Source organism: Plasmodium yoelii (assembly GCF_900002385.2).
Source record: "Plasmodium yoelii strain 17X genome assembly, chromosome: 14".
Taxonomy (NCBI): domain Eukaryota; phylum Apicomplexa; class Aconoidasida; order Haemosporida; family Plasmodiidae; genus Plasmodium; species Plasmodium yoelii.
Window position 1 is genome coordinate 1,523,225 of NC_036186.2, and position 27,785 is coordinate 1,551,009.

Sequence of the window (27,785 nt, forward strand, 5' to 3'; positions counted from 1 at the left end):
CTGCTTCAAATATATTTTATTGGAAAATTCATTAATCATATAAATATGGAAATTTTCCATTTTTTTTCAAATTTAATAAAAAAAATGCATATTCTTTTGTCTTTATTAATCAAATATATATACTTAAATATATATATCATATATTGTAACAATAGCAATTACACGTTATAATAGACGAGTATGTATTTTTTATTTTGTAACCATTTAAATTGGTATATATTTTTCTATACACATGTTTTTTAAATGGTATACAATATATTAATTATTGTTCCTTAAAAATAGACCAAAAAAGTATATATAATATTTATAATAAAATATAAAATCATCTACACATTACTTATTCCCCTTTCAAATAATATACAATTCTAATGATAGATCGATATATACTTTATATGCATATATATCGAACATATTTGTATGAGCATTATGGTCCATTATATATTTTATCAGATTGAAAACTACTCACTTTTAACGCTCATAAACCTTTACATATATATTACCCTCTAAACAAAATGAATAGGAGTAATATTGCGTTAAGGCTTTCGCTCTTTTTTTATTTCTATATCATCATATAAAATATATAAGGAAATTGACACTTTTATGTTGTAAAAATGAAATATTCTTTTTTTTTTGTAATATTAAAAAAAAAAAATCAACAAATTTATATTTATGAACAGATTTATATTAAATGCTATAATTATATTTTAGTTTACATTTTATTGTATATATAATATCGAAGGATATATTTTTTTAATTGTAATTTTTAATTAAATAATGGAATATCATAAATATAAGCTTCCTATAATATTATCTTTAACATTAAATTTTTTTAAAATCCGTTTTTAATACTAATAAATTATTTTTATGTTGATGAGCTAATAACATTTATTTGCCCTCACACCATCCAAAAAATATTAAGTAATATTAATAAAATAGTAGATCCTATAGAACATATTATTATGGAATTTTAAAAAAATATTTTATGAGTATACATGCTAGCTTTTATTATTTTTTTTTACATTTTTATAATTGCATTATGAACTAATTTCCATTGTTTTTAATAAATTATTTGTTTGAGTAATTTTTGTATAAAAAACGTAATATATACAAATTCTGGATACGTAAAAAAAAAATAATACGTACACACAGATAAGCACATAATCCACATATAAACATGAATATGTAATATTTGGATAAGAAAAAACATAAGCATTTTTTTTATATCATATGAAGAACACTCTAAGGGAGTTTTTAGGTATATTCATAAAAATAAAAAAATAAAATTGTAAAAATCGTTAAAACGTCATGTATTTGGACATACATGAATTTTTAAAGGATGTGGATCGAAACAGAAAAATATACGATAAGAAAAAATTTATATTTCCCAAAATAATATCGTCCTATTCTTGTAGAAGCACATTTACGTTTTAAGCAATTTTTCCTTATCCCCAATATGACGCTATTAATATATGCACAAGCACATATACAGCACATAAATATATAGCGAATATTTTTATCACATTATAGTGATTCTATGAAAAAAAAAAAAAAACGAGGCTATTGATAGGGAAAGGAGAAATATCACATAACCATCATCCATTGTGCCTATCCATTTTTCGTGGAAAAATTATTAATTTTTTTTCGTTTCTTTTTAAATGCACTTATAATTCATCATTTTTTGATTCAGAATTTGAATCACCTTTTTTTATTGCATCATCAATATTTATTTCTTCAACATTTTGATCATCAATTTTTTTAGTTTCAAAAATGGCTGGATCCAAATCATCAATTTTTAAGGTATTATCTACTCCTAATTTTTGATTAATATGATCATATACAATTTGAGCTAAATCTGATGTATCTTCTAAATCAAATCCAGATGCTAATTTTGCTGACTGATAAATAACTTTAATACTTTCTACTAATTCTGGGTCTTTTGGATTTTCTACAGATCTTTTTAATAAATCGATCATAATTGGATGATCTGGGTTAATTTCTAAAATTTTTTGTCCTGACATTGCTTTAACTTGATCAGTGTTATTAATATTTATTTTCATTAATTTTTCCATTTGTCCAGATAAACCCCATTCTGTTGATACAACAGCACATGGTGCATCAACTAATCTTCTTGAAATTTCAACTTTAAATATTTTGTTTCTTAATGTATCTGATATAACATCTATTAATGCTGTATACATTTTTTTAACTTTTTCTTCTCTTTTTTTCTCTTCTTCTGTTAAATCAAATGTAATTTCACCTTTTTGAATAGATTTAAATTTCTTTCCATCATAATCTTCAACTCTTTGTATACAAGATTCATCTACTGATTCAGTTAAGAATAAAACGTCTATATTTTTTTTTTTAAAAATTTGTAATTGTGGAATTTTGGATAAATATTCATATGATTCACCAGATGCATAATAGATAAATTTTTGATCGGGTTTCATATTTTCAACATAAGTATCTAAAGAAATACTTTTGGGGTGAAGCATAGTTTTAAATAAAAGTAATTTAACAATTTTGGATCTATTAATATCATCTTCATAACATCCACTTTTAAAAAATTTTCTATATTCTTTATAAATTGATTTATATACACTTGGTTCGCTTAATTTTTTTTGGATTTCTTTTTTTTTATCTTCATCAGTTTCCTTTTCTAATTGTTCTCTTAATGAATCTTTATTTTTTTTTCCATCTAAATATAATTTACGGAATGTATCTAAAATCTTTCTAACAATTCTTTTAGAAATAGCTTTTAATATTTTATTTTGTTGTAATTGTTCTCTTGAAACATTAAGTGGTAAATCATCACTATCTACTATACCCTTAACATAGCTCATATATTTTGGCATAAAATCAACAAATTGGTCTGCTACCAAAACTCTTCTTACATATAATTTTATTGAATTTTGTTTACTAAACATTTGTTCATTAATTGATGGGGCTCTAGCAGGAATATAAATTAAGCATTTAAATTCTATTTCACCTTCTGCAAAAAAATGAATTTGATATAATGGTGCATCATTGTAACCTGTTAATACAGAGTAAAAGTTTTTATAATCATCTTCTGATAATTCTTTAGGTGATCTAAGCCAAATTGGTTTTTGTTCATTCATTAACTTCCATTGTTTTACTCTTTTTTCAACAGTTCTTGTTTTTTTATTTGGGTCATCAGATTCCTCAACTTTTACACTATCATAATTTGGATCATTTTCCATCTCTTTAGCTATATCTGCAAGTACTTCTTCAGTATATACATTTTCATATAATAAATATATTGGGAATTGTATAAACTGGCTATATTTAGATATTAAGTCAGTTAATTTTTTATCATTTAATAAGTTGGTAGCATCTTCTTTTAAGTGTAATGATATTCTTGTACCTCTTTTTAAAGTTGCACCTCTTGGGTCCTTATAAATAGAAAATTTGGCATCTGCAGTCGATTCCCATATATATTGTTCATCATTGTTATTTTTAGTATATACTATAACTTTATCAGCAACTAAAAATGCAGAATAAAATCCAACACCAAATTGCCCAATTAAGCTCATATCACCTCCACTTTTAGAAATTGTTTCTAAAAAATTGGAAGTACCAGATTTTGCAATTGTACCTAAATTATTTATTAAATCATCTTTAGTCATACCTACACCAGTATCAGTAATAGATAATATGTTTTTATCTTTATTAGCTGATATTCTTATCTCTAATTTCTTTTCATCTTTTAATATACTTTCATCTGATAATGATAAAAATCGAATTTTTTCTAATGCATCAGCAGCATTTGATATTAATTCTCTCATAAATACATCTTTTTGAGTATATAATGAATTAATTATAATATCCAATAATCTTGTAACCTCTGATTGATATTGATGATTTTCTATGCCTGATGTTGGTTTTTCATTTTCATCAATTTCGCTTATCATATCAACATCTCTTTTTACATTTCCTTTAGGACTATTTTCATTTTCTCCATCTACTTTTGATTGATCATCATGGCATAATACATTATTGTTTTTTGACAACAAATTTAATACAATCAAAAAAACAAAAAATGCGTACGTATATTTAGTCTTTATTGTCATTTTCCCTAAGCTCACCACGTGTGTATATAGAACAAACAAAATGAAAAAGTATGTGATAAATAAACGTATTTATTTAATGTATATATTTATACATATATTTATTTGTGCATCGAAATATGAAACGGCAAGCAAAAATTATATAATACACATAAGGCGAGTACACTAAATAAAATATTTCTAATGAATATAAGAAAATATAATGTGCATGTGTGTTTATGGATTTTTATGAAAATTAGTTTTTAATAAAATAGAAAAAAATATAACTTAAGCAATTGCAAATTTTGTTCTAATTAAATTCTCACTTTTTAATATTTCAAGCATACGGATATATATAATATACTCTGCATGCTTAATATAGAAAAATAAACATAATATAATACATAAATAGTTATCTTAATTTTTTTTCCAATATATGTAATAAACAAATATATTCATAAACATATTGTGTATATATTATAATATATATGCTTGCAAAGTCACAAAAATTATAAAAATAAGCAAGCTATTTATTTTGCTCATTATAATACAAATAAAATTTAATTAAAAAAAATAGTCATAATAATAATCAAATATATATGTATAAGCAAGAAGGGCACATATAATATATCTACAGAAAAAGTTTATATATAATAAGATATAAAAGAAAAACCTGTATATAAGCAGTTGAAATTCAAATAAAAAAATTAATATAGCGAAAATAAGAACATACGTACATAAGAGGTAAAATATTACGTGCGTTTATTATGGTGCGTTAATGGATAAAAAAATAACAATCATTATATTTTATACCTTAAAAAAATTTGAAACTGTTTTCTTTCTATTCATTTTTATTTTTTTGATTATTTTTAGGTAATTCATATAAGGTATGCACACATAATAATGCTTATAAGAATACAAAAATTAATATGTAAACAAATAAATAATATAAATGGTTGGATGCATTAAGTGGCAGAAATGTTTTTTGTTTTTGAAACATTATGAAATTTGCTCAAGTTATTTTTTTAAAGCATAAGATATTACAAAGTGACTATCTATAAATATATTTTTTTTTATTCTAAGTATTTTATTTCACCATATTCTATTCCCTTTTAAATATTAAGCAAATGTAATAAAAAGGGACAAAAAATATATGTTTCACAAATATAATACTGATCGTACTCAAATTATTTTACACAAAAATATAAAATACTAATATACATTTATTTATTTACTTAAATACTATAGCGTGTAGTTATGATCTATTAAATATTCCTTTTAGTAGTCATGTGAAAAAACGAAAAAAAGGTATATATATATGCAATTCAGAATATAGAATTTTGTATCTAATAAAAAAGTAGTAAATCTATTGATATATGACGATTAAATTACATTAATGTTTACTAATATACCAAAGTATTTTAATAAATGATAGAAAGATTTAAATGCAAAAACATACTAACAAATGAATATAAGTACCTCATTTTGTTTGTTTAGTACAAGTATAAACTATTTCACCGTTATTTTGAATATAAAACATAGATATTAATTAACATTCCATTTAAATATATTGTGTAATACTTTAGGGCTTATTACTCATTTATCTATTTTCTACTATGAAATGTTTTTGATTTTTATTTAACATTATTCACATGCTTTAGCTATTCCCGACCCATATTACATTAATTTATATTTTAAAAAATATTATTATATATTTTTAGTCATTAATGTGGGGCATTTTATATTCTATATTAAACAGTTCGATATTGTGATGGTAAAATATTAATATATAAAAATCAGGAGATAAATATATGCATTTTTTTTGATAATATAAATCCAATATATGTTGTATTCCCCAATGTCCTATCTTTTCTTTTTTAAATACATTTTTTATTTTATACTATATCATTTAATTTATCTTTTAAATTTATTTTCCTGAAATATTATTCTATTTGTTTTTATCAACTTTTAGTTGTTACTATCATTTTTATCGTGTTATTATATAATTGTTTTTACATTTTTAAATTTTGAAACGTAGATCATCATGCTTTGTTTTATAATAAATTGTATGCAATTTTTTAAGTGCATATATTAGAAGATGTGCATAAATATATGTATTCCCATACATATATATTATCATAAATTATTTGTACATATTATGGTACGTTCCATAATTTTTTGCTTAAATTTTATTATTAAAAAATATATAATTAAATTAAAGAAAAACAATTAAGTTCATTCAAATCGATTGAATGTGTGCGTCAAAATTATTAATAATATTAAATAAAGGGTAACATAATTAAAGTGTGAAAACGATATAATAATTTAACCTCAATTATAGCAATTTTGCAAAAAAAATTATGGTTTAAAATAATGGGCTATTTAAAAATAAAAAAAAATGAAAAATATTTCATTTTATATTTTTTTATTTTGGGTGAATTTTCCACTTCAATGGCTTAAATATAAAAACGGGACATATTGAATCATATGTATGTTGAATAACTTCATATTCATCTATTACTATTTTTTTTTTAAATAATAAGCAATCAAGAGTACATGTCTCATATTCACCACCTTCCCCGCAAATGTTTAAGCCATATTTATTACTCATTTCTTCTAAATACGTATACATTTCTTTTATCGATTTCCCAACGTGCTCCTTTTTCAAGCCTTTATATATTAAAAGTGAACAGCCAAAAAAATATATAATAAAATAAATAATATATATGTGTGTGTGCATATGAAATGAAGTAAATATTTTTCATTTATTATTCTTTTTATTAGTATATATTACCATATGCTGCAATTTTTACAAGTATTGCATCGATGCCATCATTGATCATATTTTGCAACAATTCCTTCTGTGGACAGGGAAAAATAAAAATAATAGCAATAATAAGCTAAAAGTAATCATTTCATATCAATAAATATACACACATAAACAGAGATCATTTTATATATTAATTTTTTTTTTTTTTGCTATTTACTTGGTCTCTTTCCCATAAATACGCTAAAATTTGCAAGTTTAACCTCTCACAACTTCAAATTATTTTACAAATATATCAAAAGAATAAAATAAAAAATCGGTAATGAAATGAATGAACGAATAAAAAATAGTTGTGCATTTATTCGTATGCTAAAAAATATACATATTTTTAATTTTTACTTACACATGTTCTAATCTTTTTTTTTGATAATTTGATTTAATGGCTCCACACGAAACTGCGTTAACATTTGGAAATTTTGTCTTGCAATAAAAAATATAAATTGTCAAATATATATATGATATATCTCAATTTTTTATATTAAAATGAATAAAACAACTAATGAATAATTTATTACCTTGACCTCGAGCAATAATTCATACAAATCTTCGACTTCATCGTTGGAATCATAAACATAATTCATTTCAAGGCTTACGGGTTTTCCTAGAATAATAATATAATTATTTTTATTTCATTTTAACGGTAAGACGTTTTTTTTTATTTATTTTTTTATTTTATTTTTTATTTTTTTAGTTTAATCATATTTATATTCATATGAAATATTTTACAATGTTTAAAAAATATATAATTCAACAAAAGTGAAATATGGCATAATAGTGCTAATTTATATAAAGTTCAACAATTTGTATAATTTTTTTTTATATTTTAGTTGTTTTGCTTTCTCAATATTTCAAACGAACATACTTTTGATTTGGTGTTGGATTAAAGGTTTTTCCATACACTCGGAAATTGATGGAATTAGTTCAAATCCCACACTTTGATACATAAAACTGTCGGTTTCATCTACAAAAATATTTAATATCAAATAAAATTTGATCTAATATAAAACGGGTATATTTTTTTGTATTAGACATATATGTATGCATGTTTTTTGGTTTCGATTTAAATAATGGTTTTAAAATATCACGCAATAAAAAATATATATGACATAAAAAAGTAACCAATAAAGACCATATATTTTATTTGTTTAAATAAATGATGATAATAATCTATATATTGGATAATAGGTAAATTAAAAAAAAAAAATATATATATAATAAAAATAAAATATAATAATTGTTATTACAAAATATAATAATTGTTATTACAAAATACAATAATTATTATTACAAAATAAAGAAACATAATTATAAATTAAATAATAATATAATTTACACAATAATGATATATTAAATTTTACATAGTTAATAAAGTATTATTCACATAAAATGTTTTTATAAGTAAATTTGTCCATATTTAATGATACAAAAACTATATTCATAGAAAAATTATTAAAAAAAAAATATTTTATATTACGAAAATATATAAAGTTTGTGAAATTAATATAGGGTTTCATTTAAATATTGTAATTTTTGTAATTTAATATTTTTGTATTATACAACAATGTAACTATGTAAATTTATGTATGAATGCTTATGGTGTCAATCATTTCTTACTCTGACTCTTATAAGGAATAAGGTGTGCTAAAGCAATAATATTATGACCATCTTTAAAACAGCAAACCAAGTTATATATACTGTCTTTTCCACCTGATATTAATCCCACGACATTCATTTTATTTATTTGTTTATTTTTGTTTACACGTAATTTTATATGAAATGAATAAAGAGTAATATAATAATAATTGTCATAAATAAGAAATATAATAAAGATATATGAAGTAATTTTTTAAGGAAAAAATAAAATAAAATTATAATTAAATATGTTATATTATATATATTCCCTATAAATAATATATTTTAATATACTATTTTATAAAACTTATATATTTGTGGATTGAAAAGAAGATATATATATATATATGTACATTTTTTTTAACTGTTGTATTATTTTTCTTATTTCAAACTTAAATTGTATAAATAAATATATCTATATAACATATATTATTTTACATTTCTTGGAAACATTCATATTTTTTGCATAATATTTATCCTCTATATTTTTATATTTTCCATATAATATATATGTATATCTACATATATTCCTTTAACAACTAAATGATATATACATACATATATTTACCATTTCAACGTAGTTTTCCGGTATTTTATTTTTTATATTTTTGAATTTTATGTATTTCCCCAACACGAATAACATGTTTTCCATCCCATGTTATATAAATGTATGTATTATTATATATTTATTTATATATGCTACGAATATTTTTTTATACAACTGCACTTGTGCTATATTGCATGACTATACATAAATATAAAACTTAATGGAAAACTTGCACATTTATTAATATAATATATACTTTATATTTTTAGTTTATTTATGTGATGAAATATATTTAGTAGATATTTACAACCGAGGACGCTGATTATAGCATTATGTATCTATATATGTTATTTTATTCTTTGCCAGATCTGTATTTTATTGTTCACGTAATGATGTATCCTTAATTCTAAGAATATCACCTATTTTGTTCTATTTTTCGTTATCTCTTTTTTTCGTGATACATATATGTGTATCCAAGTTTATCATTTTATTGTTAAATTATAGGATTTATTATGAGAAAATTAATAAATTTATATTGTAGTTTCACTCTTATTTTTTTTTGAATCAACGTAATTCAATGTTTTATGTAAAAAGTGGGGGGGAATATGTAAACAATAGGTAATATATATATTCAAAAACAAATAAATATAATATTTTTCAATGTACAGAAATAAATAAAGTATTATAACTAATTATATATATATATATATATATATATATATTTTTTACCACAAATTACAAAAGCATTCACATGTTGTTTTGTTTAGATCCAACAAATAAAATGTTGCTAAAACCATTGATGAATATTGAATTATGCATATGATATTTATATAAATTAATGTAATAAGTATATAATATTTAAAAAAATATATATGCATGTTATATATTTGTTTTAACACAAAATACAAGAGCATTAATATATTATTTGTGTTTAGATCCAGCAAATAAAATGTTGCTAAAACCATCGATGAATAATGAATTATCCATATGGTATTATATAAAAATTAATGTAATAAGTATATAAAATTAAAAATATATATATATGTTATATATTTGTTTTAACACAAAATATAAGAGCACTAATATATTGTTTTATATAGACCCAACAAACAATATATCGCTAAAACTATTGATGAATATTGAATTATGCATATGTTATTATATAAAAATCAATGTAATAAGTATATAAAATTAATATATATATATATATATATATGTTATATATTTGTTTTACCACAAAATACAAGAGCATTAATATGTTGTTTTGTTTAGATCCAGCAAATAAAATGTTGCTAAAACTATTGATGAATATTGAATTATCCATATGGTGTTATATAAAAATTAATGTAATAAATATATAAAATTAAAAAATATATATATATGTTATATATTTGTTTTAACACAAAATATAAGAGCATTAATATGTTGTTTTATATAGACCCAACAAACAATATATCGCTAAAACCATTGATGAATAATGAATTATGTATATGGTATTATATAAAAATTAATGTAATAAGTATATAAAATTAAAAATATATATATATATGTGTTTTAACACAAATTACAAGAGTATTTATATGGTGTTTTATATAGACCCAACAAACAATATATCGCTAAAACCATTGATGAATAATGAATTATGTATATGGTATTATATAAAAATCAATGTAATAAGTATATAAAATTAAAATATATATATATATATATGTTATATATTTGTTTTAACACAAAATATAAGAGCATTAATATGTTGTTTTATATAGACCCAACAAACAATATATCGCTAAAACCATTGATGAATAATGAATTATCCATATGGTATTATATAAAAATTAATGTAATAAGTATATAAAATTAAAAATATATATATATGTGTTTTAACACAAATTACAAGAGTATTTATATGGTGTTTTATATAGATCCAACAAACAATATATCGCTAAAACCATTGATGAATAATGAATTATGTATATGGTATTATATAAAAATCAATGTAATAAGTATATAAAATTAAAAATATATATATGTGTTTTAACACAAATTACAAGAGTATTTATATGGTGTTTTATATAGACCCAACAAACAATATATCGCTAAAACCATTGATGAATATTGAATTATGCATATAGTATTTATATAAAAATTAGCATAAGTATATAATATTTAAAAATATATATATGTATGTTATATATTTGTTTTAACACAAAATACAAGAGCATTAATGTTATTTGTGTTTAGACCCAACAAACAATATATCGCTAAAACCATTGATGAATAATGAATTATCCATATGGTATTATATAAAAATTAATGTAATAAGTATATAATATTTAAAAATATATATATGCATGTTATATATTTGTTTTAACATAAATTACAGTGTATTTATATGTTATTTGTGTTTAGACCCACCAAATAAAATGTTGCTAAAACCATTGATGAATATTAAATTATCCATATGGTATTATATAAAAATTAATGTAATAAGTATATAATATTTAAAAATATATATATGCATGTTATATATTTGTTTTAACATAAATTACAGTGTATTTATATGTTATTCATATTTAGACCCACCAAATAAAATGTTGCTAAAACCATTGATGAATATTGAATTATCCATATGGTATTATATAAAAATTAATGTAATAAGTATATAATATTTAAAAATATATATATGCATGTTATATATTTGTTTTAACATAAATTACAGTGTATTTATATGTTATTTGTGTTTAGACCCAGCAAATAAAATGTTGCTAAAACCATTGATGAATATTGAATTATCCATATGGTATTATATAAAAATTAATGTAATAAGTATATAATATTTAAAAATATATATATGCATGTTATATATTTGTTTTAACATAAATTACAGTGTATTTATATGTTATTTGTGTTTAGACCCAGCAAATAAAATGTTGCTAAAACCATTGATGAATATTGAATTATCCATATGGTATTATATAAAAATTAATGTAATAAGTATATAATATTTAAAAATATATATATGCATGTTATATATTTGTTTTAACATAAATTACAGTGTATTTATATGTTATTCATATTTAGACCCACCAAATAAAATGTTGCTAAAACCATTGATGAATATTGAATTATTCATATGGTATTATATAAAAATTAATGTAATAAGTATATAAAATTAAAAATATATATATGTGTTTTAACACAAATTACAAGAGTATTAATATGTTGTTTATATAGACCCAACAAATAAAATGTTCCTAAAGTTATTGATAGGAATATTTATGCATATGATGTTATATAAAAATTAATGTAATAAGTATATAAAATTAAAAATATATATATGCATGTTATATATTTGTTTTAACATAAATTACAGTGTATTTATATGTTGTTTTATATAGACCCAACAAACAATATATCCCTAAAACCATTGATGAATATTGAATTATGCATATAGTATTTATATAAAAATTAGCATAAGTATAAAAAAAATTTTAACATAAATTACAGTGTATTTATATCTTATTCGTATTTAGACCCAACAAGTAAAATGTTCCTAAAGTTATTGATAAGAATATTTATGCATATGTTGTTATATAAAAATTAATGTAATAAGTATACAAAATTAAAAAAATATATATATATGTTATATATTTGTTTTAACACAAATTACAAGAGTATTATATGTTGTTTTGTTTAGACCCACCAAATAAAATGTTCCTAAAATTATTGACAGGAATGTTAAATGATGCATGCGGTATTTATATAAAAATTAATGTAATAAGTATATAATATTTAAAAAAAATATATATTTTATATATTTGTTTTAACAGAAACTACAAGAGTATTATATGTTGTTTTGTTTAGACCCAACAATAAAATGTTCCTAAAGTCGTTGATAGGAATATTTATGCATATGGTGTTATATAAAAATTAATGTAATAAGTATACAAAATTAAAAAAAAATATATATATGTTATATATTTGTTTTAACACAAATTACAAGAGTATTATATGTTGTTTTGTTTAGACCCACCAAATAAAATGTTCCTAAAATTATTGATAGGAAAATTAAATGATGCATGCAGCATTTATATAAAAATTAGCATAAGTATAAAATTTTTTTAACGTAAATTACAGTGTATTTATATGTTATTTGTGTTTAGACCCATCAAATAAAATGTTCCTAAAATTATTGATAGGAATATTTATGCATATGATGTTATATACAAATTAATGTAATAAGTATATAAAATTAAAAAAATATATATGTATGTTATATATTTGTTTTAACGTAAATTACAGTGTATTTATATGTTATTCATATTTAGACCCACCAAATAAAATGTTCCTAAAATTATTGACAGGAAAATTAAATGATGCATGCGGTATTTATATAAAAATTAATGTAATAAGTATATGATATTTAAAATATATATATTTTATATATTTGTTTTAACACAAATTATAAGACTATTTATATGTTGTTTTGTTTAGACCTAACAAACAATATATCGCTAATATCATTGATGAATATTGAATTATGCATGCGGTATTTATATAAAAATTAGCATAAGTATAAATTTTTTTTAACATAAATTACAGTGTATTTATATGTTATTTGTGTTTAGACCCACCAAATAAAATGTTCCTAAAATTATTGGCAGGAATGTTAAATGATGCATGCGGTATTTATATAAAAATTAATGTAATAAGTATATAATATTTAAAATATATATATTTTATATATTTGTTTTAACACAAATTATAAGACTATTTATATGTTGTTTTGTTTAGACCTAACAAACAATATATCGCTAATATCATTGATAAATATTGAATTATGCATGCGGTATTTATATAAAAATTAGCATAAGTATAAATTTTTTTTAACATAAATTACAATGTATTTATATGTTATTTGTGTTTAGACCCACCAAACAATATATTTCTAAAAGTAATGATAGGAAAATTAAATGATGCATGCGGTATTTATATAAAAATTAATGTAATAAGTATATGATATTTAAAATATATATATTTTATATATTTGTTTTAACACAAATTACAAGACTATTTATATGTTGTTTTGTTTAGACCTAACAAACAATATATCGCTAAAATCATTGATAAATATTGAATTATGCATGCGGTATTTATATAAAAATTAACATAATAGTATATAAAATTAAAAAAATATATATGTATCTATATATTTTTTTTAATGTAAATCATAGAGTATTCATATGTTATTTGTGTTTAGACTCAACAAACAATATATTTCTAAAAGTAATGATAGGAAAATTAAATGATGCATGCAGTATTTATATAAAGATTAAGATAGGTATACAAATTTTTAAAAATGTATTAACATATTTATTTTATATGTATTATACTTATTCAATGTAACAAATTATATATTTAAATAATATTCTTTAAAATATATATAATGGTTAAAAAAAATAAAATATACCAATGTTATCATTGAAAATGTTAACATACATTGATTTTTCTGAGGATACATATGTCGTTCCAATCAGTATGCATTGATGATATCATTGAATTCAATGATTGGAAAAGCTAGTATCCATAATAATGTTAATAATAATAATATTAATAATATTAATAATTGATAAATGACAGTAGTAAAATAAAAATAATAAAATATTAATATTTCATGCAAACATATATTTATATTGTTAAAATTTTATTGTAGAATTATTAATTGTTGGAAATATTTTTGTTTTTTTTTATGCTATGTATATATAACCTTATAACCAATGTCATAATACAATGATAACAATTTTATTATACAATTATAACAAATTTATTATACAAAAACAATTTTATAATATGAATTTTTATACACAATTTAAAAAGTGCCTAAAAAAATAAATATATTAAAAATTAAAGAATGCAAAAAAATATTATATTTTTTTCTTTTTATTAAAATCTTATAAATATATATAATTAAAAATATGTTTATCTATAGCAATGTTTTTCTTAATTTTCAATGATACACATTTATTATGTTAGGTCGATATATATATATAGTTACCCGTTATTTCAATGTATTACATTCAATGAAATTAAAAAAAAAAAAACAATTAATATTATGTATATCAATAACAGTACTTATTGTCTTCTATGAAAAATATACAATACATATTTTACTAGGTAATTTTTTTTATTTAATTTAAATATTTAAAAATATTGGCGAATATATATATTAATACGTGCGCATATCAATGTTTATTAACAATAATTGCCTTATGTATATATAGCTATTGATGCATTTATGTTTATTTGATATATAATACTATATAGGTATTCCTACATATATTAAAAGTGCAAATGTACTATTCAACTTTAAGTACTAGAATAATATAAAATTGGTGCTGTATTCCTTAAGTATTTCCATAAAACATTGAAAAGCTAGAAAGTATATATCAAGTAATTGCAAAAATGTAACGGTTCGAAATGATGGATAATATATATTAATATTTTATAAAAAAAAAAATTGATAAAAATATAGTTTATAATAAAATAATATAAAATATCTTTCTAAATTTACATATTTATATTAATTTCTATAAAAATTGCAATTGCACTCATTTACTACAAACATTTTAATGGTGTATCCACACGATTTCAATGATATTTTATATATATATATATATAATATATTATGTTGTATTCTAAGGGGGTTATATGAAAAAAAAAAAACATTAAAGTTGTACAATAATACATTGTTTTTTTTTATAATATGTGCTAATCACGATACATATTTATAATAATAGGATATTATATACGTATATCTTATATATTAAAATATGTATATAAAATATTAGGGATGTCACATTTTCATTTATAAAATTAAATAATAATAGGGGGAAATGATAAGGTGAATATTATTTAGGTAAAATTATAATGCACTAATGGTTCCGTCTTGCAAATATTCTATAACTGTGTTATTTTACAAAGAAATTTAACACTTAATACTAACATGAATTTCTATATTTTTCCTAATTCCATACTTTTATATATTAATTATATATATTATAAATATATTTTATATATCTAAACATTGCGTATCAATGCTGTAAAATACAAAAAAATTAATAAATAAAATAGTGCGTTAACACTTGCAAGGGGATACATTGCATATATATAATATTCCTATGCCAATAGCAATAAAATATAGGGAGTTTTTTATTTTATAGTCCAAATTGCATATCGCAGTATTTTTTCGGATGATATTAAGTATAGAATAGTTATTTCATAGTATGCTCTTAAAATACGTGTGATAAATTAGGTATTTTTATTTATACCATTCAAGGGAGTTAATAGGAGTCATAATTGTTTTTTTCCCACCTTGATCCACTGATATATTTTATGCTATATCGATATATCTGTGCAATATAATATAAATTAGTTTATATATTTATGGATATGTATAAATATCTATAGTTACAGTTGTAGATAAGGAATATTTATATAAAATTGAAAAAAAATAATAAATATATATATAATATATACAAAATACATATATAGTTATGCATAATATTTGCACAAACATTGCTATATATATAAATATATATATATTTATCTCTCTATGTAATATACTTTTGTGTATACAATTATATCTATTTAGATATTTATTTATATTATTTTTTTTACTATATATGTATTAGATACATCGTTTTTTGTAAAATTTTATAAAAAAATTTTAATTTTAGTTAGTATTTATAGAGCCAAGTATAAAAATTATAAATAGTTATTTAGATATATCTATTATATCATACACATGAATATAATAAAAAAATATTAAATAACATCTTTTATTATCATAATACTGATATATAAAAGTTTGGTAATATAATACTATTATTAAATAGCTATCTATTTTACTTCTAAAAACATGTATATATTTAATTTGATAAAAATATACTCTATATCTATATGTATGAATTAGCATTTAGTTAAAAATATATATTATTTTTAAATACGTTTTCATGTATGCGTATATAAATATGACAGTTTATTTATTATGCATATAAATATTATATATTCTAACTATTTATTGTTGTTATTCCTCATAATATATATACGAAATTATCTTATATATTGAGAGAAAGGTAAACATGCTTATATAGGCAAGCCAAATATATGCATATATAAAATAAATACGCATATATATGCAAATATTTTCTGGCGTTTACCCTTTATTATACAATAAATATTTACAAACTTGGCTTTACAAATGTTTTATTATTGTTATATATATTCTATATTTTACTATTATTATTAAATATATTTTTAAATATCATATATATATTTTACTTTTGTAGTATTTTTTGTTTTAAAATTTATTAATTTATAAATGGTTCAGACAATAATACCATTTTAAGTTGTATTATTTATTAATTTAATAAATAATAAACATATTCAATATATCAATGTTATATATATATATTATATATATTATATATATATATATATAATAATTGTTTAACAGTCTTTATATAAATATAAAAAGACATATATGCATATACCATTTTTATACTATTGGGTCATATATTAAATATTGGCAAATTTATAATACATCCTAATAGTATCATCCCTTGTGCATCATTTATTAATGACGTGTTTTTTTAAGCATTGTATATTATGTATGTTGTTAATATACTGTATGTATATATACATGCGTACTTATGCATTATAAATTGTCTATACAATTTTATTATTGAAGTTATGAACCAAGTTTTCTTGACTAATCTTATATTTTTTCATATAAAAATTAAAAAAAAACAAATGTCTTATTTATACATTTTGTTTTAATTAATAAAAATATATTTCAGTTAACAAAATATCATTGTTATTCTGAATATAAACAAAGTGAACAAATTGTCCATGTCTTTTTTCTTTAATCTCTTACATATTTAAAGCTATGATAAGTAGAGTAAGCACTAAATTGGTGCAAATATATATGTATTTATTCATATATATATATATATACATACATACATACATACAATTTTATGTGTTTATATATTTAGGAGGCAACGTAATCCTTTTATTACTATATATATAATATATATACATATTATACCAAAAAAGCAAAGAAGACATTTATTTTTGTTTTTCTTTTTAAAAATAATTATATAATACATCACTGCATAAACATACATTATTATTAAGAAATATCCCAAAAAACGGTTTTCATATTATTCCAAATAAGTGGGTATCATAATTATTATGTACAATATTATTTGGAAAGAAACGAAAACCAATTTAGGATATGTGTATACTGGACTACTAACAATAGAATATCTATAATATTTATTAACAATAAATAGTTGATATATTTTAGTGTCCATATATGTATATACATTATTTAATAATATTATATTATCCTTTCAATATATATATATATGTATATGCAATTGTATATATTTGTGTCAAAATCAAGCAAAATATATCCAATCAAATATTATATATACATAGCACATGTATCTATATGTGTCTACCCGCAATTATACATTATTGTATACGAATGGTTGTATTGTTTATATTTTTTGAAAATAAATAAGAAAAATTAAAAATATACATAATACACATAAAAGTTATATAACCTACAAATATTTTATATTTTTTGTGTATAAGTAGATATCCATATATATCCATATATATATATATATATATATTTATTTATTTACTTATTTATTTATTTACTTATTTATTTATTTACTTATTTATTTACTTATTTATTCATTTACCTACTTATTTATTTATTTACTTACATTTTTAGTACCATTTTATATATTGATTGTTTTATATAGTTAAAATAATATATATATATATACATATACATATATATATATTGTGCCGAAACAGTACCGTGTTTACTATATGTATAACATAATAAAATAAAACAAACATAGAGGATAATATAACCATTGTAAATTATTAAAGTGTATTCAACGGTTATATATACGCATTCCAATTGCAACGGGTTAGCTTTTATATAACCCTAAAATAATAAATAAAGCATAAAACTGGTAATAGTAATAGTAATAATAGTAATAGCAATAGTAATAGTAATAGCAATAGCAATAGTAATAGCAATAGTAATAGCAATAGCAATAATATTACAATATAAATATAGTAAACTTCCTTAGGGAGAGAATATAGAAAAAGATCAAATAATAACAACATCAAATCTCAAGTGTCCAAAATAAAACAGATATAAAAAAAATTAATATTTCAAAAAGAAGAAAGACAAAAATACCAAATAGTGATATTGATTTAGAAGTACTTGTAATAAAAAAAAATGATCTCTAATATTAAAAACCACTCAGATGATGAGTCAAAAAATAATAAACCTTTCTTATTGTTTATGATAAATAATAATAAGGAAAAGTTGAATATCGATATGCATAACACAAAGGAAAAAGACAAACTTAATTGTAACTTAAATAAAACACAGGAAAATACAAGTGCCACTAATAAAAACAATAATACCAATGATAAGACAATTTATGAAAGTAGTGTGTGTAATGTACAAAATGTAGAACAAGATATTATTCCTTGTATTTTTATGGATGAAAAGGAAAAAAAAGTAAAAAATTACAAACAAGATGAAACATATGATATGAAATGTTCTACAAGTATAAATGAGTATTTACAAAAAAGTAATTTAATTACTATGAATAATGATGAAGATTCAAAATCCGAAAAAAATGATAATTATATCAATATAAGCAATAAAATTTCCGATTATAATAAAAATAATACTAATTATAGTAGTAATGGTAGTACAAGTGATAGTAGCCATAATAATAATATGTTTTATGAAGATTTATTAAGCTCACAAAATAGCCAAATGTCAGTTTTGAACTCAAATAATTCGGAAAATTGTCAATTAATGGATATTAATTCGACTGAAATTGTTCAAAATTTAAAAAATAACATAAGTATCAATTTAAAGCCTTTTAAGAAAAATAATATTCATGAAAATTCCATAAATACAGACATTCAAAATGATCAATCGTCTATAATTAAAAGTACAGATCAAAAATGTAACATATATAATAAAGATTGTAATGGCATAAATTATATCGAAAATAATAGTAATTTTACTGATAAAAATAAAAACGCCCAAAATAGTAATGAAGATAAAGAGAAGGAAATATATCATAAAAATGATGATGATGATGATGATGATAAGAAATATATAATGAGTTATGTAAATAGAAATAAAAGAAATGATATAATGATTGATAATGAAAAAGATATAAAAGTTGATAATAGATATAATAAAATAATAGAAAAACAAACAGATAAAATATTCATTAAAAATTGTGTAAAAATTAACAAATCAGAAAATAAGCAAAATGAAATTAAAAATAATGATAAAGATCAGGGAAAATGTAATGTGGAAATAGTTGATAATATAATTAAACAACATAATAATAGATTTAAAAATAAAAAGGAAATTAAAAACATAAAAAATAAACTTGTAAATAAAAGGAAATTAACAATGGAAAAAATTATAAAGGAAATTAACAAATGGGAAAAAGTTAATTATACATATGATCGATTAAAAAAATGGAATATTTATGAAAAAAATAAGTGCATTAATATTTACGGGAATCGTGTGCATATTATTAGATGTTTAAAAAATAAATATAATAATATGAACAATTATATTATTTTTAATAATTCTACACACAACATAGGATCTCATGCTGTTCTTAAACAAGGTAATGAAAAAGTTGAAAATTCAATAGAAGGCAAAGTTGGAAAATTTGAACATAATTATAAACAATGTAATGATAATAATAATAATGAAAAATGTATTGGAGAACATAAAAATACCGGTGTTAAAAGTGAAATTGATAATTCAAGTTATATTAAAAAATATATAACATTAAAAAAAATTAAGGAACACTTTATGAGTTGTAAAACGAATTGTAATAATGTAGATGAAGATAATAAAAATCGAAATATAAAAAACAACAAAATACAGAAGGAAAAAGATAATCCACATAAAAATAAGACAAATAAAAATATTTTATACACACTTTTTGAAAATAAAAATGATGGATGTAGAAATGTTGTAACAACTCATAAAATAGGTAAAGAAGAAAATAAAAGGGATCCACAAAATACATTAATAAAAGCTGAACATATTGGATTAGTAACAAACCCGTTAAGTAATTCAAGTAAACAAAATGAAGAACCAAATAATGATAAAAGTATAAATATTATACAAGAAAATAAAAAGGCACAAATTAATGTGGATGAAAAAAATAAGCATAATTGTCCATTAAGCAGAACTAATTGTATCAATTATGACTTAACAAGAAATAATGACAATAATGATGAAAATGATGAAAATGATGAAAATGGTGAAAATGGTGAAAATTATGAAAATGATGAAAATGGTGAAAATTATGAAAATGATGAAAATTATGAAAATGGTGAAAATGATGAAAATTATGAAAATGGTGAAAATGATGAAAATGATAAAAATGATGATGAAATTTTATATAGATCTAAAAATGATTTTAATACAAATTTAAATATTATAAATGAAAATCCAAAAAATGATGTTATAGAAAATAGTACTCAAATTACAAGTAATCAAAGTAAGACAGATAATAAAAATAGTGACCAACGATCTAACCACATTAATAATAAAAACTCTAAAGATATACATCAATCAAATAATAATATAAAAATTGAAGATTCATTAATATGTACAAATGAAATAAATATGAAAACTTTACATAATAATAATGACCAAATTGAAGAAAATCGATTATCAAGCAATACAAATATGTTAAACTATATTATAAGTATATTAGGGAATGGTAATCATGGATTTTGTGATACATTTGTAAATGGTAATAACTATAAAAAAAATAATTCTTATGAAATTACAATTGGTAATAATAAATCAGCAAATGATGTATCTAAAAATATGAATAACAATATGGTTATATTATACAATAATAAAAATAATGAAAATAGAAGTAGTAATATTAATATGAGTTTGAATAATTATTGTAATAACAATAATAATAATAATAATTACTGTTATAGCATATTTCCGAATCTGTTGTCTAATTTTTATAATAATTTTTATCAATTTCGTCCGAGTATTACATCAAATAGCGATAATTGTAAAAATAATATATATAGTAGGAAATATAATATAAATGATGAAAATAACAATATTAGCGAAAATAACAATATTAGCGAAAATAACAATATTAGCGAAAATAACAATATTAACAAAAATAACAATATTAACAAAAATAACAATATTAACAAAAATAACAATATTAATGAAAATAACAATATTAGCGAAATAACTGGTTTAAATACAATTAATTCACGAAATTTATTAAATATAGAAATTAATAATGATTACAAAAAAGGCTATATTAATGAAGAAAATGATAATTATTTTAACCCAACATATATGAATCAATGCAATGCAAAATTATATCATGAAAAAAATTTAGACAGCATAAATAAAGAGACAAATATAGATGCAATTGACAAAAATGATGAAAATGGGAAAAATTGCAAAAATGGGAAAAATTGCAAAAATGGCAAAAATGGGAAAAATTGCAAAAATGGGAAAAATTGCAAAAATGGCAAAAATGACAAAAATGGCAAAAATGACAAAAGTTATGAAAATGGCAAAAATGACAAAAGTTATGAAAATGACGAAAATTATGAAAATGGCAAAAATGACGAAAATAATAATATCGAAGAATTCGATGAAAACGTTAGCATCGATCATGTACGTAATGGAAATGGCTCAATAAGAATTAAACACAATTTAAATAATGAAAGAATAAGGAATGAAATTACTGAAGGAAATATAAAAAATGTAGAATGCCATAATAGAGAATTAATAAAATTAAATAAAATTTATAATAACAATGAGCATGCAGATGAATATATTAATAATAGAAAATCTGATGAATTTTATAGAAATGAGGAAAATTATAATTGTGAAATAGTTTCAAACGATGGGAAAAATGAAATATGCTCAAGTTCACAAAATACAAAACAAAAATGTCATAATATTTTGGAATCAAACATTAGTAATTTTATAGAAGGTGAAGCATATACAGAAAACAAAAATAGCAACAATTACATGAATAATTATGATGAAATATTAGAAGACAATAATAAAAATAATAATATTATTGATGATATAAATATAAGAGACATAGATAAAGAAAATGACAATAACAATAATTTTAATGATTCTGAAAATTCTAGAAATGTAAATAATAATAGATATGAAAACAATAATTCTGAGAATATTATTTCTACACATCAAAACCATGGAAACTTGAATGGACATAACAATTTTCCATTTTCATATATGAATCAAGAAACTACTAATATAAATAATAATATTAAATTTGAAAATAATGATATAAACTTAAATACAGATTTGTTAGATAATTCAAATAATATTTCTTATGACAATAATAATAATAATATTCAAAAGGATAGCCAAAATAATATCTGCTACCCGCTTCTAAATAATGCTCTTCATAATTATAGTGATAATAGCCATTATTATAATACTCAATTATTATTCGGAAAATATGAAACTAATTTTGAAAATATAAATAAAAATTATCAAATAAATAATGGATATATAAATAATTATCATCAATTGGAAAATGGAGATATAATGAATGTTGGATTGGATAACAGTTGTAGCAACTATTGCAATAATGAATCTAATGAAAATTCAAATAACCATTCAAGTACTTATTGTGATGGATATTGTAATGGAGAATATGAAAATTGTAATAATTCTGGTATGGTTTGTGTTTTGGAAAATAATCAAAATAATCAAAATAATAATTTAAGCGGTTCTGAAAATATTCAAAATGTTAATATGAATTTTAATGGATTCAACATACCATTTAATAATGCATATATGGAAAATACACAAAATAATAATAATTTAAATTATTTTAATAATGGTAATATTTATGAATTAAATTCAAATTTTCAAAATATGTCTGATGATAGTAATAATAATAATATAAACATTGACATTTATAATAATTGCAACTCTGGAAAAATTGAGAATTGTAACAATTATGACAATAGTACTACCTATATATATACAAACACTACTTCCACTCCTGTCGACACAAATAATGATAATTATGAAAATTTTGTATGGAATATTTCTAAAGTATGCAATAATGTAGGGAATCTATGTTACACCCTCATTAGTAACAGTAATACATTGGGCCAAGGGGTGAGTAATAATTTAGAAAATAGTTTAGAAAAAATGAACAATTTTAGGAATATATATACTTGCTTGGAAAATATTAATAATGAAGAAAATTTTAAAAATACAGAAAATGGTGAGCATTTAGAAAATAAAAAAAAAAGTCAGAATCCAAATAATAAATCAATTTCATCTGGAATTCATAATGATGATCATATTAATTCTAGCAATGAGCCATTTGGTAGCGAAAATGAAAATGAAAATGGAAATGAAAATAGAAATGAAAATGAAAATGCATATAATAATAATAATAATAATAATAATGTAAAAGACAATATGATGATTAATAACAATCTAAGATCAGAAAATACTAAAAATTATATTACTGGCATTATAAATGAAAATAAACATTATGGTTGTAGTTGGAATGGTTTTGATTACCCAATTAAGGCAGAAATTGATGAAACACATTTGATCAACATTTATAATAATTTATATGAAAATCAGCAAATTAATATGATTGAAGATTCCAATATAGTTAAAAATATATATTCGAATGATTCTATTTATGCTTATTTAAATACAAAAAATTACTTGGATACATTAAATAATTTTAATAACTCTATGAAATTTTGTTTTATGAATAATAAGTTCAATAATATAAATTACGAAAACAATAATTATGAAAATAATTATTGTGTTAAAGACATTTCCGAAAAATCAAATAATAGTAGCAAGGAAGGTATTACCATAAGTAACATGTGTGATCATCAGATGGATCAACATAATAATAACATTCCAAAACAAGGGATATTCAATAATAACATTGGCGAACATTTTAACTTACCCTTTGATGCATATTCTAGTAAAATTTCTAACGAAGAGTATGAAATAAATTCCTATCAAAGTAGTAACTATAGCAGTAATAATAGCAATGCCTCTCATAATTATGACATACGTGTTAATGGCCAAAGAAAAGTCCCTAAAGGCACCAAAACTATAAACCGGACGAGAATACAAAAAACAAATTGTAATCCTGGACGAGTTGCTAATAAGAGTAAAAGAAATCAAAATAAAAAGAACTTAGGGAAATCCAATAAAATTACACCCACAAAACATTCACGTTTTAATATTAATTGTTGCAAAAAAGAGAAAAATGGAACCGAAGAAAAGGAAAACAATTGTTTAAATTGGAATGAATGCAATCAAACTGGTACCAATTGTAGAATAATAACAACTAGGAATCAAATGAAAAATAGTAATTCCAACGTAATCAATATTAATCGAGAAGAACATGACGATGAAAATAATGACGCAATTAATTTACTAAATAATAAAAGAGGAAGAAGGCAAAAAGTTATGAAAAGAGATAATATGGATAAAAGAGGAAAAAGATGTAAAAAAGACAAAAAAAAAAATACTACCAAAGAAGGAGAACTAAAATTAACATATAAAGAGCGCCGTTATAACAAGAAACAAGAAATGAAGAGAAAAAAATATGAAACTCAAAAATCATTGTTATCAAATTTAGATGATAATATAAAAGAAATGGTTGATGAAATTGTTAAAACTTCTTTTTTACTACCAGCAAAGGGTTTGAAAGGCAGATATGCATTAGATTATAATCATCCTATTCATAGTGTTTGGAAAGATTCAACAAGAGGACATTGCTCATGGAGATGTAGATGGTGGGAAAATGGGAGAAGATTAAGTAAAAATTTTAATGTGAAAAGATTTGGTAATGAATGCGCTTTGCGATTAGCCGTTGCAATGAAATTACATAAAAGTACTCCTAAAGAACAAGAACATTTATTAAAGCAACAACGAGAGTTTCTAAAATTATGTTATAAAAATAGGTGGATAAATAATGAAGATAAATGTGATGAAAATTGTATGGATAATAACAATGATAATAATATTCAAAATGACGTTGAAACTAGTTCCGATAATACTGCTAACAACAATATTGATAATAAATCCAATGATGCACACACAAATAGCAACGATGACGAAATTAGCGATCAATACAATAAGAACAGCGTGCTAAGTGATGAGTGTAGTAGCGAATCATAATCGCCAATTATTATTGCATATAATAATAATAACAAAAGGTAACCTCATAGTACTATTAAACAAACTGCTCTCTAAATACTATTACAAACAAAATAGTATGTAACTATTTTACTGTACCAAACATCCTATTTAATTATATTGTCAACAAAATTATTATAAATAATAAATTGAACAATATACATGTTTTTAAATTGGCAAAAAACTTTATAACGATTATATACTATTTTAGATAATCCATTGATATATAAATTTATAAAATAAAAGCATATGCATACACATAACATATGCCTTTAAGTAAGGATGTATTTTTTTTTTCCGATTCTTTGGATTTATATCAGAATAAAAAATAGTATATATGTTACCATTATCTTACATAACTAGGTGCTATTATTCAATGCCCCTTAAAATGTTAATTTTACAAATATTAACAGTTTGTAGAATTAACGTAATCGTTTCTTTTGCTAAAGAAACATTTACATAGAATGTTTTTTTTGATGATTTTCATATTTAACTATTTTGAATAGCATGGTTAACACATTTAAAGAAATTATAAATTTAAAATTTGTGTCAACCTTAAATGTTATTTACTTAACTATTATTTTAATTTATAACCATCATTATATATATATATATATATAATATAAACTTATGAAATAAGTATTAATATTTACCTTAAAAAAAGAGTGAACATAATATACCATATAATTAGTTTGCTATCTATATAAAATATATGGAAAAATTAATGTGTGTAAAATTATACCTATATATAGTGATAAGAATATAAGTATCTTGTAAAAAAAAAAAAAAAAAAAATTATATGTTTTTTTCCTGAACGTTAAGGAGAAAAAAAGTAAATTACTAATAATATATAATGTGTATATTATTTATGGTAAAATGTCGGTGTTTAAAAAGCTACCTATATATTTAATGTTAAGCCATCTTAAAACAATTTTAGAAATTATTAACGTTTTTACATATATTGTGACGTTTTTTTAATATATATATTTCATTTTATAATATTTTACCTGAACAAGCAAGACATAAATTACTTAACGGAATTCTTGTGTATGTACAAAACTGATTACACTTATTCCCGTTTTTTAGTTTCAATATTATCTATGTAACATCACCTACCATAAAAAAATGAAACGCTATAGGAGTTATATTTTTGGCAGCTACATTGTTTATAAAATTGTTCATATTTAGCATTTAAGTGTTAGAATGCTTTCTTTTGTTTTCGTTGAATTTTCAATTTAAATTTTAATCCATGCTTAGCTGTTTTTTTTTTTCTATGACGGCTTAAATCTTATATGTAATAGTTTTATTTTATTTTATTGGGGGAAAAGGATAAAACAAATT

The 27,785-nt window shown here is 20.7% G+C and overlaps 3 protein-coding genes and 1 non-coding gene across 4 annotated transcripts; 1 reads left to right on the forward strand and 3 right to left on the reverse strand.

Annotated features, from left to right (window-relative positions):
* Positions 1 to 433: 433 nt before the first annotated feature.
* PY17X_1439700 lies at positions 434 to 576 on the reverse strand. Its single transcript, XR_002696591.1, has one exon. It is a non-coding gene; the product is annotated as a small nucleolar RNA snoR15 (small nucleolar RNA).
* Positions 577 to 1,661: 1,085 nt separating this feature from the next.
* On the reverse strand, positions 1,662 to 4,088 carry PY17X_1439800 (endoplasmin, putative; the record flags this gene model as incomplete). Its single annotated transcript, XM_720375.1, has 1 exon — positions 1,662 to 4,088. The coding sequence occupies one exon, from the start codon at positions 4,086 to 4,088 to the stop codon at positions 1,662 to 1,664; it is 2,427 nt and encodes an 808-aa protein (XP_725468.1).
* A 2,401-nt stretch (positions 4,089 to 6,489) lies between these two features.
* PY17X_1439900 (diphthine--ammonia ligase, putative) lies at positions 6,490 to 8,623 on the reverse strand (the record flags this gene model as incomplete). The annotated part of the gene is made up of 7 exons (XM_022957593.1): positions 6,490 to 6,734; positions 6,859 to 6,925; positions 7,052 to 7,103; positions 7,235 to 7,311; positions 7,407 to 7,492; positions 7,754 to 7,852; positions 8,506 to 8,623. 7 exons carry the CDS (start codon positions 8,621 to 8,623, stop codon positions 6,490 to 6,492), a joined length of 744 nt encoding a protein of 247 aa, XP_022812957.1.
* Positions 8,624 to 19,400: 10,777 nt separating this feature from the next.
* Positions 19,401 to 26,426, forward strand: PY17X_1440000 (AP2 domain transcription factor AP2-G; the record flags this gene model as incomplete). The annotated part of the gene is made up of 1 exon (XM_022957594.1): positions 19,401 to 26,426. The coding sequence occupies one exon, from the start codon at positions 19,401 to 19,403 to the stop codon at positions 26,424 to 26,426; it is 7,026 nt and encodes a 2,341-aa protein (XP_022812958.1).
* Positions 26,427 to 27,785: the final 1,359 nt, after the last annotated feature.